Source organism: Triturus cristatus, chromosome 5_2, assembly GCF_964204655.1.
Source record: "Triturus cristatus chromosome 5_2, aTriCri1.1, whole genome shotgun sequence".
NCBI classification, from domain to species: domain Eukaryota; kingdom Metazoa; phylum Chordata; class Amphibia; order Caudata; family Salamandridae; genus Triturus; species Triturus cristatus.
Genome location: NC_140588.1, coordinates 1,133,808,016 through 1,133,825,423, shown reverse-complemented (window position 1 = coordinate 1,133,825,423; position 17,408 = coordinate 1,133,808,016). Strand labels below are relative to the sequence as shown.

General features: G+C 44.8%; 1 protein-coding gene across 4 annotated transcripts in view; it reads left to right on the top strand.

Moving 5' to 3' along the window:
- The window catches only part of LOC146829902 (butyrophilin subfamily 1 member A1-like), an 837,898-nt gene that overhangs the window by 171,814 nt on the left and 648,676 nt on the right, over positions 1 to 17,408 (top strand). For all 4 annotated transcript variants that reach the window (XM_085608543.1, XM_085608542.1, XM_085608546.1 and 1 more), the window contains one exon: positions 15,195 to 15,542. In XM_085608543.1, the coding sequence (XP_085464669.1) occupies positions 15,195 to 15,542 (348 nt within the window). The remainder of the gene's footprint in view (positions 1 to 15,194; positions 15,543 to 17,408) is intronic.

Genomic DNA, 17,408 nt, shown 5'->3' with positions numbered 1-17,408 from the left:
TTTCAAACACCCAGGTAAGGCTACAGCTACTGGGTCCAGCATTGATGAAAAATATGCAATTGGTCTCCTCAGTTTTCCATGCTTCTGTATTAACACAGAAAGTGCACATCCATTTCTTTCACTGCAATACAACTCAAACTCTTTCTCATAGTCAGGCATACCTAATGCAGGTGCTTCACACAAACCATCTCTCATCCGTTTAAATGCTGCCAATTCTTCCTTGTTCAAATCAATGGGGTCTTCCACATCACTTCTCGTCAGTCGTACCAAAGGTTTTGCAATCAAAGAAAAATTGCTGATCCGCTGACGACAATATCCAACCATTCCCAAACACATTCTCACCTCTCTTTGGGTCATGGGTGCTCTCATTCCTTTTATGATTCTGATTCTGTCTATCGTTATTTTCCTCAGTTCTTTCTCAATGTTATGCCCTAAATACTGTACTTCCTTTTTGCAAAACTGTAATTTTGATGGTGACACCTTTAGTCCTCCATCTGCCAAGTGATTTAACAATGCTATAGTGTCTACCTCACAAGCTTCACGGGTTTTCGACGCCACAAGGAGATCGTCGATGTATTGAACCAACACTGAATTTTCGGGCATTTCTAGACTCTCCAAAGACTTCTTCAATAGCTGATTAAATATTGAGGGACTCTCTGTATACCCCTGTGGAATTCGGCACCAAGCCAAAATGCGCTCACCGAAACGAAATGTAAAAATTTGCTGACTGTCATGGTGCAATGTGATAGAAAAGAAAGCATGGCACAGATCAATCACTGTATACCATTCTGCATCATGGGGAATCTGATATAAAATCACTGATGGATTTGGTACAATGGGACAACATGACACAACCATTTTATTCACCTTTCTCAGATCTTGTACTATTGTGAATTTCCCATCAGGCTTTTTCAGTCCCATTATTGGTGAATTACATGGACTACTCATTATTTCTCTCAAGATCCCTTGCCTGATCATTTTCTCTATTACAGGAGTTACTCCTTCAATTATCTCAGGTGTCAATTTATATTGAGGGACGTTTGGATAGGTTACTTCTTCCTTTACGGTTATTTTTATTGGATCTATATTTCTCATTAGTCCCACATCTTCTCCAGTGAAATCCCAAACTTCTGCTTTCACAGACTGTTTCAATTCTTTAGGTAATTCATCAGGGTTGAATACAGCATATGTGTCAGTAACCTCATTTTCTCTGTTAGCTATGGTCATCTTATACATTACATCATCATCTGGTGTTTCAAATGCTATTCCATCCGGAGTACAGAATATAGTGCAATTCATTTTGCACAACAGGTCCCTACCTAATAAATTCACAGGGCTGGTATCACACACGACAAAGCGGTACATCTCTGAAAATTTCCCTATGCTAACTTTCACTGTTTCTGTAAGGTAAGTTTTAATCTGTCTGTTGGATACACCAACTATTTGGATTGTTTCTTCCGAGAGAGGAAGATTCTTAACATCAGCTGATCTAACAGTAGATCGAGTAGCACCAGTGTCAACTAGGAAAGCAATATTTTCATCATTAACCTTCCCATCTACAAATGGTCCTGTCTGGCCTACTTTTAGAGTTGCGCCAAGCACGCACTCTTCTTCCTCCCTTCGGCACCGTCAATAGCTTTCTTCTGAGTCACTTTCATCGCGTTGCAGCCAATACTGCGGAACAGCGCTAGCGCGTGGCATCTTATTTACCTGTTCTTCATTGTAGAATCCCGTCTCACTACTATACTTCTGAGAGTTTCTGCTCTGTGGGAAAGGCGGTTTTGGCACCTGATTCTGTGGGGTAACAACCTGCTGCTGTTGCTGCAGTTGACCACTCACCTCATGCTGCACCTGTGGGTTCAATGATGGATTTTCATTGTTAGTACTTGGGGGAAATTTACACTCGGATTTCCAATGCCATATCCTACCGCAATTATGGCATGGGAACTTCTTTTTAGCTTCTTCTATATTGCCCTTTCCTTTCCCAGGACCACATTTCTGTCTTGTCCCTGTGTTGTGCGCTTGTACCACTAATTGAGCTTCCTGTCTTTCAGCCACCTTTACCTGTGCCCACATTTCTTTCAATTTTCGCTGTTTTGCTTCAATCTCATCACTGAAATATTTGGCATGTCTCAATACTTCATCTATTTTCTTATTTTGCCAATCTACAGTATGTTGTTTTATCATTTCACTAATCTCCGGACGTAGACCATATACAAATCTGTATACAAAATTACTCAAATCCTTTTCGCTCAGATTTTCATCTCCACTGAACTGTTTAAAAGCTACTATTAGCCTTTCATAATATGCATGCACCGACTCTTTACTTTCTTGGTGTGTTCGGTCAATTTTCACCCAATCTGTCTCTTTAGGAGGTACCTTGTTTTTCAGAAATGCCATAACCTGTTCATATTTCTTCATTACTTCAGGGTGTGGAGCTCCTGTTTTAGGGTCCCATAGGGTATTCTTGAGTTGGCCAATTTATCATAAGTTTGCATTCTGTCCATAAATCTGCTGGTACTATTATGTCAAATAGACTATTCAGATCAATCCATAATACTTTTGACAATTTTACAAATCTATCCACTTGTCTATACCACTCGACAGGCTTTTCACTTAGTCGAGGAAAATCATTTGTAAAGGACAAAATATCCTGTCTTGTCCATGGGACATGTACATATCCTCCTCCTGGAATCTCTCTCATAGGCCACTCTGTCACTACTTTTTCTTTTTCTCTTACAGGGAATGCTGCAAAGGTCTTATCTGAGGCATCATCTCGTTTCCTATACCACCTGCTTCTCCATTTATCCACATCTCCTCATTTTCTCAATAAGATAATTATTTCCTTAATCTGTCCTATCCGTTCTGTGGTATTCAGATTTTCAATATCTTTTTCAGTGAAATCAATTCTAGAGGGTTTTTGCAAAGCCTTTGCCTTTTCAAAATCTATTCCCATTTCATTTGCTACTTCTTCTAGTCGTTTATGTAGGTTTTTTTGCTCTCCATGTCACACTTTTACATAAGAAAAGCAATTCTTCATCTTGGTAAGTTTTTAATTTCTCTGTGGGGATAGTTCCTACTATTAGTTCTTCCAGTACCATTCGTAACTTGGCCACATCTATTGATTGAGATTATTTGTCTTTTCTCTGTAAGCTTCTCAACCATTCACTTAATTCTTCTGTAGATGGGCCTACTGGCTTCTCTACGCTACCTTGTTCCATATTCTTTTGGGTCTCTAAATTTGACTCCACTGTCATTATATTCTTCTCAGTGAAATTCTGGCTTATAAACGGATTGCTCGAAACGCTTGGTTCAATCATACTTATTGTCTGTCTCCATGGATTTTCATTTTGGCTCCGTTTTGGCTGTTCAACCTGTTTCTGGCTCTTATAAGGAACTGTTAAACAATGTTCACTATCTTTTTGTTTATCGAAAATGGGCATTACTGGACCTATCGTTACTGGAACTGTTACAGCTTCTAAATTTTTATTCAATTCCATTATTTTCTCTGTTAATTCTAAAGTGGTTTTTGCCAAATCTGCTGAATTTTCACCATTTGTTCTATTTTCTACTTCTCTAATGTTACTCTTCTCTAAATCTTGTGACATTGGTTCTGTCTTAATAATTCGTAAAGTTTCTTTCATTGGGGCACTTGGCGTTAATATTTCTGGTTCTGGTCGATACGGTGGTGGATTTTTATAAAACATGTCATCAAGAACATCATCCTCTGATTCATTCACTCCATACCCTCTCGATTCTACATTATGTCTTTTCTCTGTACATTTTCGTCCTCCATTATCCTCTGCAGTTCTTACAGGGAACAAACCTTCAGTCATACTAGCATTCCGCCACCTTCTCATCCGATCATCGTGACTTTCGTGTCCGTACTGTCGACCAAACATGTACCTATATCTTCTGCCATTTCTCTGTCTCTCTCGTTCATGCATCTCATCTTCCCACTCTGTCAATGCCTCAAATTGCGTTGGTCTAGGTCTTGGTTCTAAATTCATCATTTTCTCTCTCACGTTTCTCAAAATGGCCAAATTAAATGAACCATGTTCTGGGAAAGCTAGGACTCCATCGTCCTTCGTATATTTTACCAAATTTTCGAACCAAATACAAGTATGATATCCATATTTCGCAACCATAAAGGATGCGGGGGTTTTCGGTGGAGGAAGTAACTGTCCTTCCCTTGTCACAATCGGTTTGTCCTTTTTAAACCACCTTTTAATTCTACCAAACTATGACTTTTTCTCCTTTTCTGGAGGATCATAACACAATTTCCTGTCTTCCTTGTATCGCTAGTCTCTCCTTACAACTGTACTGTTATTCTGTCCAATCGTAGCGCGACTCACACTAACGCACCAATCCGGAGCGTCTACGTCTCTAGCTAACTGGCCAATCCCAGCGCGGTCTTTCTGACATCCGCAACCGCTGCTGCAGCTCCTGCTCCTGTCTACCCCTCCTTTACAAACTTCACTCGGTAAGTTTTGTTTCAAATTTACAAATCAGTTAGTAACTACATAAAAACACCACCATTGTCCGCTTCGCTAACCAAAGAATAGTAAAAGACCTTTTCCACAAGAATTCTGTCTTTCCCGAGAGCAGCGCTTACCTCTGCCCTACTACAGAATCATTACTTCCGTTGATAAAGTAGCACATCCCTCTACTTTACCCTTCTAACAAGCATCAACTAACCGCTTCTCTAGAATTAAGACACCTAGTTGGAGACCCAATGCTCCTGAGAAATAAATCCAGAGTTTCGCAATTAATCGGAATGCCTTTTCATACACACACTTCCACACAGAAAAATGTAGTTTATTCACACAGAATTCTGTCTTTCCCGAGGACAGCGAACAGTCTGTCCTGCTAAAGAATTATAACACTCGTTAACAAAGTAGCGCTTCCCTCTACTCTGTCCTTCTATCAAGCTCAGAGAACACCTGCTACCTTTTCAGTGATAAGCGTTATCAGAGTACCTTCTGGCCTCCTGGTACCCAAGACCAAAATTTCACAGGTAACCTTTGCTATCATACACACGGCGATGCTACCGAATCGAACCCAGACAATGCGTCGTGCAACTCCAATCGTTACACGTTTCCCCTGTGTATCTACAGGGCAACAACAATTCCGTCTTTCCCGAGAGCAGCGCTTACCTCTGCTCTACTACGGAACCGTTACAAACTTCCGACTTCCTACATCCCAGAAGCCGTGCTAACAACATAAAACTCAACGCAACTCAACATAGAGTGTTAGTACATAAACCAATATCAATCAATAATCAATAAGCAATGTACAAGCAATAATAACCAAACCAAAACAATAACAAACCATAACTCTGCTACCATAAAAACTGATGCAGCGTGGAATACAAAATCCCTCCCTCCTTCACAGACCAAAAATCTCACTAACACATTTAATCAATACATTCACTGGTGGGGCCCATAACACCAATATTCACTCATCATCGGTCTGAATTTCTTGGGAGATGATTGTTCTTCCATACGCTGACATGAAAGGAAATACCTTTAACCCTAATGAGCAATAAATCCACATAACCTTCTTCAACTCATTTGGTCCTAAATTCCACCTTTGGTATTCCTTTCATAGGATGTCGATGAATCTGTTAGTTGCTGGTAGGGTGAATTTCTAATTCTCTATTTACTTTGAATTAATACATTCTCTATGAATAAACAACCCAACTCATTTGGTAATTAATCAAGATCAATCTTTATCTAATTAATGCAAGTTAAATCATTTGTTATTCAAACCGCCAATCATCATATTTACCTATTCTGGCTAATCGTCGTCCTCTAAGTCAAATCCAGTCATCCTGCAGCACGCTACAGTCCCATAGATTGGGTTGAGACCATAAGTGCGTACCTGTCAATCTATGCCCATTAAATTTAGAAAGTTCAGTTCATCAGGAAATTGGGCAGCAATTCAGTCTGTCAAAGATTCAGGGAAAACAGCTGTCCTGCAGCGTCACCGTCCTCTCTGTCAGCATAACGTCAGGAAACGAAAAGCTAGCATGCGTTCAAACCTCACTATTCTACCATAAATTATAGTGATTTCAATGTCAAAATGTAACCAGAATGAGTTTTAGACTGTTCTGATTGGCTAATCAGGGGTCGTCCTACAAAGTTCTCATAAGGTTTAGTCCATTGTGTCATCACACTTTCTGGTTCCGGTTTTTAAAGACCGTCTATTGTTCCCAGGGTCCTGGCAGGCTTCCCAGGACGACCTTGATAGGTACAGTCTGGCTAGGGTCAAGACGAGGCCACTGTTGCTGGCGTTAGCGCAGGCGCACTTCACCCAAAACCTCGTGGAGCGACTTAGGTCACGTCGTGTGCAGGAGGCGGCCATTTTGTGGCAGGCCCAAATGGTCACCTTAACCAAACAAACACAAAACGTAATTAATACATAGAAATGGCTAATAAAATGTTAAACCCTCACTAATTCCCCTATGTGTATGTAATTATCTAGCATAATAGCAACATTCAAAGCAGTTATACTTACTATTTATGCGACTTACAATTTACATCCCAAAGCAACATATAACATGCAATATTCAAATTTCTCTAATATTAGTATGCGTACATATTTTAGTTTACGTATTAATTTGGCCGTGCAAATGCAAATCCCACGTGTATTTCAGTTATTAATAAGGTTGGTTTAGTAAATCACTTCAAACAATTAATACAGCTATAATTAATTGATTGTATAGACATGCAAATTGGGGAGGGTATACAAAATTTTGCATTACCCGCTCCAGCACCCTCTCCCCCATTTCCTCCTTCTCCATGAATTCCCTCACTACCACTCACCAACAATGCACCTCATCTCTCTATAGCACTGTGGGAAAGTAGGATCTGCTTTCATGGTCACCCCCACTTTTTTCTGGTGTCTTTATGTTTTTCTGACTAGTCTGACTGGGATCCTGCTAATCAAGACCCCAGTCTCTGTGCTTTCTCCCTAAATTGGACATGGTGAGTGAGTACTTAGGTACCCACAGATTGGCTACTGATGTACCCTTGTAAGTCCCTAATATATGGCACTAAGGTGCCCAGGGCATACATACACTAGGGGTCCCCCATAGGCTGAAGCATGTATTATGCCATCCATTAGGGACCACTCAAATTGTGTCTACGGGCCTGCCATTGCAGCCTGTGTAAGCTGGTGCTTGCACTATGTATTACAGATATATGTTTCACTATATATGAGGTCATTGCACTTCAAACCTATAAGTCACCCCTAAGGCAGGCCTTTCAATCCTGAAGACAGGATGCTTGGTTCTAAGTGTGAGGGTGCCACTACATGAGCAGGGCAGCCCTATAACCTTCGAAATCCATTCTCCTGGGTTGTTAGTGCATTAGCCATTGCGATACATAGTGGCCATGTTTCTTTATGCGATGGCCATCTCTAAACTGGCTGTAATGAACCTCGTTGTGTTTGGTATCAAACATTTGAAATCATACCCGAATGCCGTTTACGGTTTTGGGGTATGATTCCATGCACTGTAAAGCTCCTCCCGGAGGCCCTCAGTGCCCGGTACCAGTCTTCTAGACCCAGACAGCAAGCTATGACTGCTGATGACCGGAGACCCGATTCTGCCCCCCGGGCTTGGGCAGGGGAAGGCAGGACAATAGGTTTGCTGTCACAGAGAGGTATAACCACCTCCCAGACAGGATTTAGTGTACTGGGGCAGGGTGGGGGTGCTTGCCAGCACCACTGAGACTGCTTGAAGGGCACATTTGCTGTTCCCATGCATACTCCAGTTCAAACCAGACCAGGGAGCCGTTGGCTCCCGCTCTGGCGTGAAACTGGACAAAGGACATGGGAGTATACTCCCCACTATCCAGCCCCTCCTCTGGGAGGGAGCCCTGAATCATCTCAACCCTCTCCTTTGGATACTTAAGGGCTTACCTGTGGGTGGGTCCCTAGATCTGTCGTGGAACAAGATTCAGATCCAATTCCGATTCATCTTTGACTTTCTGGGCACTCTGGACTTTGCGATGGGAACCAAGACTGCAACTGGGAAGACTCCTGCTGCTTCTAGTCTCATTGTTCTGCAAGTCTTCTGCAACGTCTGTGCTCTTGCTCCATACAGGTTCTTCACAGGGCCTGTGGACATCCAAGAGACCCAAAGAAATCTTTCCTTGGAGTGAAGAGTCACTCCTCTTCATCTGCAGGCACCCCACGGCAGCTGACGGGTCTGCTGATCCTAGGCTCCCACAGACTCTGAAAGGCTCATCAACACAGGTGGTAGTTCTGCAACTCCCTTGAGGCCTGACCTGTCTTCACAGCAAGTTTGAAGTCAGTATCACTTGTCGGAACCGCTGTAGCAGTACCCCTGTGCACCTCGTCAACTTGCTGTTGGCAAGGCTTGTTGACTCTCTCCTCCAGAGATCTTTGGCTCCAAGAAGCTCCAGCCTCAAGCATCTCCTGCAGCCAAGATCATCGTCCTTACCGCATCCTCTGAACCATGGCCATTCATCCCTGGCAAACTGTTCAAGGTCAACTTGCGACTAATGTGCCTCTGGCCTGTGGGTCCTCTCGAGGGTCTTCTTTCACTCCAGTTGGCTCCCCTGCTTGCTCTGGGCCTGCTTTGACTTACCTGATCATGGTGAGTCACATGGACCTTGCTGGTCCTGACATTGCACCTTTTTCAAAAACTGTGCCTGTTGCTGTTGCGAGGGATTGTTGGTGCCCCTGGCGGACACTGACCTCCTGGCTCTCGACACCCGAAGTGGGACAGCTCCTAACCGGCTCCTGGTCATCCTGAGCATCGCCTGGTCTGCACAGCTGCAACTTTGAGGGCACGGTCAACTCTCCTGCCTCTATCGACATTGGTGGACATTGGTGGGCATTCCTCTTCCGTGCCTCCTGGTCAATCCTGAGTGGCATAACTCCTGAGTGGCATAGACTCTGTCCCCTCTGCTTGCAGGTTCTTCTCATCTTGAATCTACCTTTGGGTTCCACTAGACTTTTTCACCTTCTTTGACAGCGGCATGTTTACTGAAGTCCTCCATTGTGGTCTACGGCGGTTTCCGACGTCACCTCACACCAATGCACCCGGCTTCCATGGTGTAGGTATCCAGGGCCTGGGGTATCCATGGGTGGAGTGGCTCTCCAACCTTCCATCTTCCACTGGGTTTCTTCATGGTCCACTGTGAAGGGTCCTTCTTTAAAACTGCAACCGTGACTTACTCATTGACTTGTGTTGAGCACGCGGCCGTGTTCCCACTCTGCACACGACCTCCGTGGGGGTTCCTAGATACTTACCATGGATGGTTCCTTGGGTCCCCGACTCTTCTACATCTTCTGGGTCCAGTCTCGACTTAGATTGTGGTTCGCATTCCACTATTTTAGTATATGGTTTGGTCTCCCCATGGAGACCAATGTGTATTTGTGCTACTTACCTGTTCTATTACTGAAGTATTGTACGTATTGAGGTTATATCTCTGGGTAGGAGATATTGCAATGTGTTAGTGATTATAATAAATACCTATTTTTGTAAGTACACTGTGTGTTTTTTTTTTCACTTAGCTCACACCATAAGATTATGTACTGGTAAAACAAGCTGCTTTACACTCCTTCTGGAATAAGCCTGAAGGCTGCTCTCCACAGCTACCACTTGGAGAGCTTTCTATGATTGTCTAAGACCACTAACATCACCAATAGGGTTGTCTGGATTAGTGCAGGGTGCTACACTTACATAAGTGAGCACCATATACTAAGCCAGCCTACTACAAGCACCTTTCTGACAAACATTTCATTTTTTATAGTGCTACTCGTTTACTCACACTCAGTTATGTGATCTGCATGGCACACATTCTTTGTAGTAGGCACATTAACCCTCTCCACTGTGTGGGTGGCAGGAGTACCCATGTGAGTGCACGGTGAGCAATGCAACAGTGTGAGAGGAGGCTAAGAGGAGTGAGTGATGAGACCATATGAATTTGCGTGCGGTTGTGAGTGCAGAGTAGGACGAATGAATGCGTGGTTACTGATGGGCTTGTTTGAGTGAGATTGCAGATTGAGCAGCGAGGGGGATAGGTGAGTGAAGTGTGAAATCTTTGCAGGGTGAGTAGTGTGCATGTGTGACTGCAGTGTGAGGTACAGGGTGAACAGCGCAAGTGCAGAGTGATCACTGTGAGTGCAGGGTGAGTGGGTGAATGGTGTGAGTGCATGGTGTTCAGTGTGAGTGTAGTGTGATCGCTGTGAGTGCAGGGTGAGCAGGTGAATGGTGTGAGTGCATGGTGTTCAGTGTGAGTGCAGTTTGATCTCTGTGAGTGCAGGGTGAGCATGAAAGTGAAGGGCGAGAATGAGGAGTGAGTTGTCTGAATGCAGGGTGCATTCCCAGACAATTGAAGTAACTCAGAATGTTATTGACGGCAGCGTAGGGTTTCAGATATAAGTAAACTATTGCTATTATGGAATTAATCAGGGATCAAGGGTGGAGGAAATAAATAATGTGCTGATCCTGCAACAAACTTCCAGTCCTGTGGTTAGGGTCGCCAGCTCAATATTTTGAGGTTCCAGACGGTACAATAATAAGCAGTCACTTAAAAGCCGTATTTTCAGCACTTATCTGTGCATACTTTGAACAGCAAATATAAATAGATAGCACTTTTAATTGTGTTCTAGGGATGCCTGAATGACCCAGGACTGATAATTAAAGGGAACAAAGACAGAAAAGTCACATTACAGATGAATACATACTTTTTTTTATTTATAACTCTGTTTAGTGTGAAGACTAGGTCTCTGCAGGCTCTTTAAGCAACACATGGCTGGCATTTTTCTTCTGGCAACCCCACTTTATATTCCTTTTCATGAAATGCATTCGCACACTCCGGCAGTAAATGTAAAATACAAATGTAAGGAATAGGCAGAGTGGGGGCCCGGGGGGGACTGGAACCAGAAAAAAAAATAAGCCTCGGTAACCAGTTTACAAAGGAATGTAATTATGCAAATGGTTTTTAAAGACCTGTGAAAAACTCGGGCGTCCCGGAGATAAGGCCCCAGACACTGCCCAGCCGAGCCCGGGCTGAAACACAGGACGGGGGAGCTGAAGCCCTTTCAGCCCAATGGGCGTTGCGCGCCTGTGTTCAGGTGTTCATTACCACACGGGTGTCGGTGACTGGATAATCAGGAGAAAAAGATTGCCTTATTACTCAAGGCCCTGTATCTTTTGTTTCCCTGAGGGTCATCCGGGGTCAACAGAGCGTGTCCAGAAGACATACTGAAGCACCCACAGGAGAGCCCCACGACCGTCTGTTCTAAAAGGAATCTTTGTTGTCCAAACCTCCTGAACTTAAAACAATAAAAGATCCTACCACTCGCACTGACTTATAGTCACATCTGACAACCTGCTGCATAGTCCTTTGTCTTTTATGATAAAAGCAAACTCAGTTTGGAATGCACGTTTCATTCTCCTCATTTGCATATTGGAAAGTTATTAAGCATTTTTCAAAGAGAGCAGCCTGCCTACATGGCAGAACCCGACCAGGGAGTTTTCAGGGTTGCCTCACTCATCATTTGTGGGATGTCAGTCCCCAAATTGGCCTTTTCTAATTTGAGGACTGCCAAAAAGATTTGGCGATGAAGAACTATCTCTCTAGACGGCATGAGGGTTTTAAGTAGAAGCAGCAACACACACCCACAAGACTGCAAATGGAATGAGCTGCTGACGTCACCGACGAAGTCTGGGTGGTATATACAGGAAACTGCTGCACGAATAGTGTTTTGAGGGACAGTACAGAGTCTGGTGAAATAAAGCTCCCTGTGAGAAGTTGGCCTGGCATATGCTGGTCACTAGTTCTAGTGGCCACCTTGCACCAGTCCAATTCGACTCCTATGATGTTAGGTTTAAAAGACAACCTTTAAAGAAAGCTATCCTAGTGGTAGCTGTGGAGAGCAGCCTTCAGGCTAAGTCTTGAAGGCGTGTTAAGCTTATTGTTTTACCATAATAACCTCTTGAATGACCAAATGAAAGAGTAGTCCACACAGGTATATATATAAAATATATGTATTTATTCTAAGTAGAATCCCACAGACACTTTGTGTGATTAGTGGCAAAGTTACACTTCAAACAAGCATTTATAAACACAATAAATAGCACAGAAATCAATGGGCCCCAGGGGGGGACCAAACCATATACTAATATAGTGGTATAAGAACCACGACAATTCTACAGGCAATGCCTAGGGCATTCAGGATCGCTTGCCCCTTCAGAATCCACCCACAGTTCTGAGGAAGGGGACCCACGGGAGGTGTGTGCAGTGCAAACAGCTGCTATCGGGATCGCAATGTTAGCCTATGGAGAATGTCGCGGTTGAATATTTAAAGATAAAGGACACTTCTAGCAGTAGTACAAAGTTAAGACTTAAGACTTAAGGCTTTGGAGAGCCCACCACCACGGGAGTACCGAAGTACCACTATAACCTGCCCCAGGGAAGCCGGGTGCATAGGTCGATTCTTGTGTCGGGTCGCGGGCTGATTTTCAATGGAAAAGTAGTCCAAACTGCTGCTAGCTGAAAGCGTCGAGGAAGTCGTGAAGATCTAAGATGTAGAAAATGTAGAGAAGGACCTGAAAGCAGAGGGGACAGTCTGGGTCACGGCACAGTGACCAGGGGGCTCACAGGAAGGAGCTCGTGGATGTCGGGTGCTTCAGGTGAGGAAGATGCAGCTTGGCTCTGCAGTCACGGGCTCCGGGAGGCTTCAAGGAAGGCCAGCTTCTGGAGGGCGACTGTCCCACGTCGGATGAGGGTCGCTGCGGTGTTAGTGTCCCGATTGGATCCACTAAGCATTGGCAACCGCAACCCACGCAAGATGAACAAAGCAGCTGCTGGTACAGACCCACGAGGTCTGAGGGTGCTCTCCTTTGGAGGGAGCGCAGAGCAGGCCTGGAGCAACCAGGGAAACTCTTGGATGTGAAGATTGTCCTCCGCCAGGGCCCACAAGTCGAGAGACAAGGGACCGCGGAAGGCAGCAAAATGGAGTGCGTAAAAGGGCTCCCACGGGCCACCGGAGCGGGCCAGGGAGCTGAGATTTGGCACGGATGCTGCTGGATGGTTGGCTCAGAAATGGGCCAAAGCACAACTTCCCTACTGGTCGGGGTCGTGTGCTATACAAGAGGTGGCCGGTGTCTCGGGGTATGCGGGGATCTCGACACCCACGTGGTCCACGGTGCTCAGACTTGCTGGGCCCACTCACAGGACTCTGGGATGCACTGGAGACCCACCTCGAGGTTGCTGGAAGGCGTCCAAGGTCGTGAGAGCAGCGAAGTTCCAACTGGGTATCTTGTAGTCTTTTAGGTGCCTGCCAAGCAGGGGGATAACTCCTTTATCCCAAGGGAGATTTCTTCAGTCAGCTGGGCAGCAGCTCGTCGAAGGTCAGTTCTGTGAAGTTCTGGATTAATCTGAGGCTCTGGGGCCATGTTATTCACTTATATCCCCAAGATTAGGGGATGGTCCCAATTGGAGCCTACCAATCAGAGTAGAGGCGGGAAAGGGTGGCTACACCCACTCCCCTTTGTGTGTTTCCCGCCTGGGCGAGGGCCAGGATGCCCCTGAACCGGTTCCAGGCGGTGTGTGCAGAATTGGGGCACTGCAGCTGCCTACCTGCAACTCTGAAAGGACATTTGGTGCACCCACCCTGTTCCAATCCACATATCCTGTCTGGGGAGGTGCTGGCACCTCCCTGCCACAGGAGCCCTATTGTCCAGATGGCGAGGCTGGGGTTTTCCCCAGCAACAGCCAGCCAGAGTCGTGTAGGTGGCGGACAGTAGCCATTTTGTGGTACATGTGCACTTTTAAATTGGTGTCTAAATTCTGCCGCTTTTCCCATATCGCCCTCCTAGCAAGGGGGAATCGTACCCTCATGCCCATGGCTGGACTGGGGGTATGATTCCTACATGTTGGTCACCAAACACGATATGGTTCTGTGTAGCCATTCTCAAGTTATCGCGATGACGCAATTTACTTATAATGCGGTTAAGAGTATATGGTATGGCTACACTATAAACAACCCAGTAATGATTTAACGAAGGTTGCAGAGGGGCCCTACTCACGTAGGGGTCCCCCCTCACACATACCTCAGCACCCAGCCCTGTAGGATTACCAGGGCCTGCCATAGGGGTGTCCTATGAGAGTATATGTGTTGTATTGGTGTGGGATATAGGGTACCTACATCCCTGTAAGGGGTGCTAGCACCACCTTACCCAGACTACAGTAGTGGTCTGGTGGTGTCAGTTTGGGTGGCTGTCCCAGGGTGGCACAATAAGTGCTGCAGCCCTGGTAGGCCTACTGAGGGGCCCATGCCCTGGGTACCTAGGGTACCATCTACAAGGGACTGGTAGGGCATGCCCAGCATCCAATTAGGTTTGTACCTAGAGTATTTACATCAGTTTTAGGGAGAAAGCAGATAGGCTGGGGTCCTGGATAGCAGGATCCCAGCCAGACTAGTCAAAAACCACTTAAATGCCAGGCAAAAAGTTGGGGGCAACCATTAGTCAGATTCCACTCTCCTACACTCCCTTATCTGCACCGCCATAGGAATAACACCTTTATTCAGTGTATGCTAAATATCTCTATTATTTGCTCCATCAAAATTTCAGATTGGCAGATATGCCACCCCCCAAAATAGGTTAACTGCTCTGCCAATGGTCCTTGCAAAAGGCTGCCATGGAATTAGTGGGGGCCTTTCTTTCAATACAGGATAAACCTCTTGAACCCCATGTGTTAGACAGACCAGATATGTATTTAGGGGTGCAGTTCTGCATGCCTGATTTGAGGGTGGACTCAGGTGTATGAAGATAGAGCAGGTTTGATGGGGACTTAATTTCTCAGGACAAGCGCTATGGATTCCCAGGCTGCTGAAGTGATCTCTGGTAGACGGAGAGCTCGCCTTTCAAACTCTTGACTCATGCCTATAGTATTGAAGAATTTGACCTATGTTCATAGTGAGGGTTGTAGTCTATGTTTGACTTAGAGGGGTTCTATCAAAAATAAGTTACCCTACCTTACCCCATGATACTAACAAAGGCCTGTCAGCCTCTACGCTTCATATAGGACACCAGCAGGGATAGTATTTGAGTATTATGCTCCAATTTACACTTTGCATATTTCATGCTGCATGTTTCTTCTCTTTTCATTCTATATATTTATATACTTTCTTTTTTTCTTTCTCAGTGAGATTTTCTGTCATTGGACTGGACCTGCCCCTGGTCATCCCTCCTGGAGAAGATGCAGTGTTACCATGCCACCTGTCACCCCAGACCAATGCAGAGAACATGACCATAAGGTGGTTTAAAAGCAAATACCATGACCTTGTCCACTTGTATCGGGACAGAGAGGACCAGTATCAAAATCAGATGGCAGAGTACCGAAGCAGGACAACCCTTCTCAAAGATGGCATCAAAGCCGGCAGCGTGTCCTTGATGGTACACAATGTTCGACAGTCTGACAGCGGCCTGTACACATGTTTCTATCATACAGGATTCTTCTATGAAGAGGCAGTAGTGGAACTAAAGGTGGCAGGTCAGTCACATGTACATTTCATTAAGAAAATATCGTTATGATCGCCCTGTTCAATCATATTCTGCATCTCCGAAACTTCTATGATCAGCTGTATTATAGGTTTTTATGCGACCTGGAAGTGCCCAAATTATGCACTCCTATCCATAAAAAGTTCAACAATTGTAAACAGATGCTAAATTCATGGACAGTCCATTGAGAAGACCAGGAGGGTTCTGTTCATTGTGCCAGGGTGAAGGCCCTGTTCTACGGAAACATTGCACGATCAGCCACAGGGCTTGATTACTGTTCTGTTGGCATATCAGGTACGGGGTCCGTAAACCTAGCAGCCCTGTGCTCCTGACAGAACAACCTTGATAAATAAATCTGGGATGAGAAAGGGAGCTTTATCCCATGGTGTGGGGGTCATTTAAGTGTTTTACTGTCCCGTGCTGCCATGTTTTTGATCGCAGTAAGGGAGAGTAAAAACCGACCATTCGACTACCAACTCCAAATCAAGCAATTAGTCGAATGGCCAATCCTCCGGCGGTAGTTACTCCATTGGGCTAGGAGTATGACAGCGACTGAGACAAAGTAGTCATACTTGTGGTTCGCCCATCTGTAAATCAGGTGGACAGACCTTCCTTTTGGTGGAGACTGTAATCCGTCACCATTGCGATGGAGTACCCTCTCTGCCAAACCTTGATTCTGGCGCAGTGTTAATGACGGCTTCAGAGAAGCCTTCGATGCCGACATACTTGAGGTCTGCCCGTCTGTAAATCAGGAGTGCGGTCTGTCAGTTTGGCTGAGAGGGTTCTCCATCGCTGGTGCCCTACCTGCCAAACTCTAACTCAGCCTCTAGATATTACAAGACCAACTTCTGAGGGTGTTAGCTAGAATATCGGATTTCTCTTTTCCTTTCTTGGTTTGCCCTCTGTCTTTCCTGCAGCTCTAAAATTGTAACAATGACCCTTCTTTTGTAACCCCCACCAGGTCAGTTATGGATTCCACATAGGTTCTTTCTGCACTTCTTGGTTGGCATTTACCTCAACCCACATCTCATTATAACCAGCAACAGCGACCGCCCCTGTTGCTTCCATTCTGTGTTGCTCCTGCTCTGCATCACCAGTAATCAGCCCCAAGCCCTGAAAGCTGTTTGCCCTGCATCGAAGCATTGTTTTTTTACATTTATTGCAGTTGTTTCACGCATGTTTATAGCTCATACCTTGTTTTAGGAAACAGGAGAGCCCATTAGAGTGGACTCATCCTAGGAGCTGGGTTAGTAATTATGGCAAATTATGCAAAACTACAATTAATTAGGTAAAATCAAGTCCATGATTTTGCTCTGGTGTAAGACTTTTCATCTCTAGTTGCAAACCTTCAGCTTCAGAGTATGCAGCTGGTTGGCCCGGCTCACATGGGCAGTGTTGAGCTAGTAATGCCAGTTTGGCGTGCTTATTGTGATTCCCTCACTGGAAAAGGATTCTGTCTTGGTTACTACACAGGTGATGCTCCTAAAATGAAGAGGATAAGACGATTAAGAACGCTATCCTTTCATCTAGAACGACTATTGTTCTTGATAAGTGTGATGCTTTCACAGATGTTTAAAAGAAGTCTACTGATTTGTCATGTTTGCACTCCATAAAAGTTGTTGAGTTCTTGTTGGTGCGGCTTTGTTGACCTGATGAACACTCAGAGGAAATTAGATCAATATTGGGGACGAACAATCAAAGCTTTAGCATGTAGATACATATCCATCGATATCCCCTTTGCATTGGGCTCCAAGTAAGAGTGACCTTATGCCATACGATATAAGCAGATTCAGCATCAGAATAGCTTATTGTTTTACCATAGATAACCTCTTGAATGACCAAATGAAAGAGTAGTCCA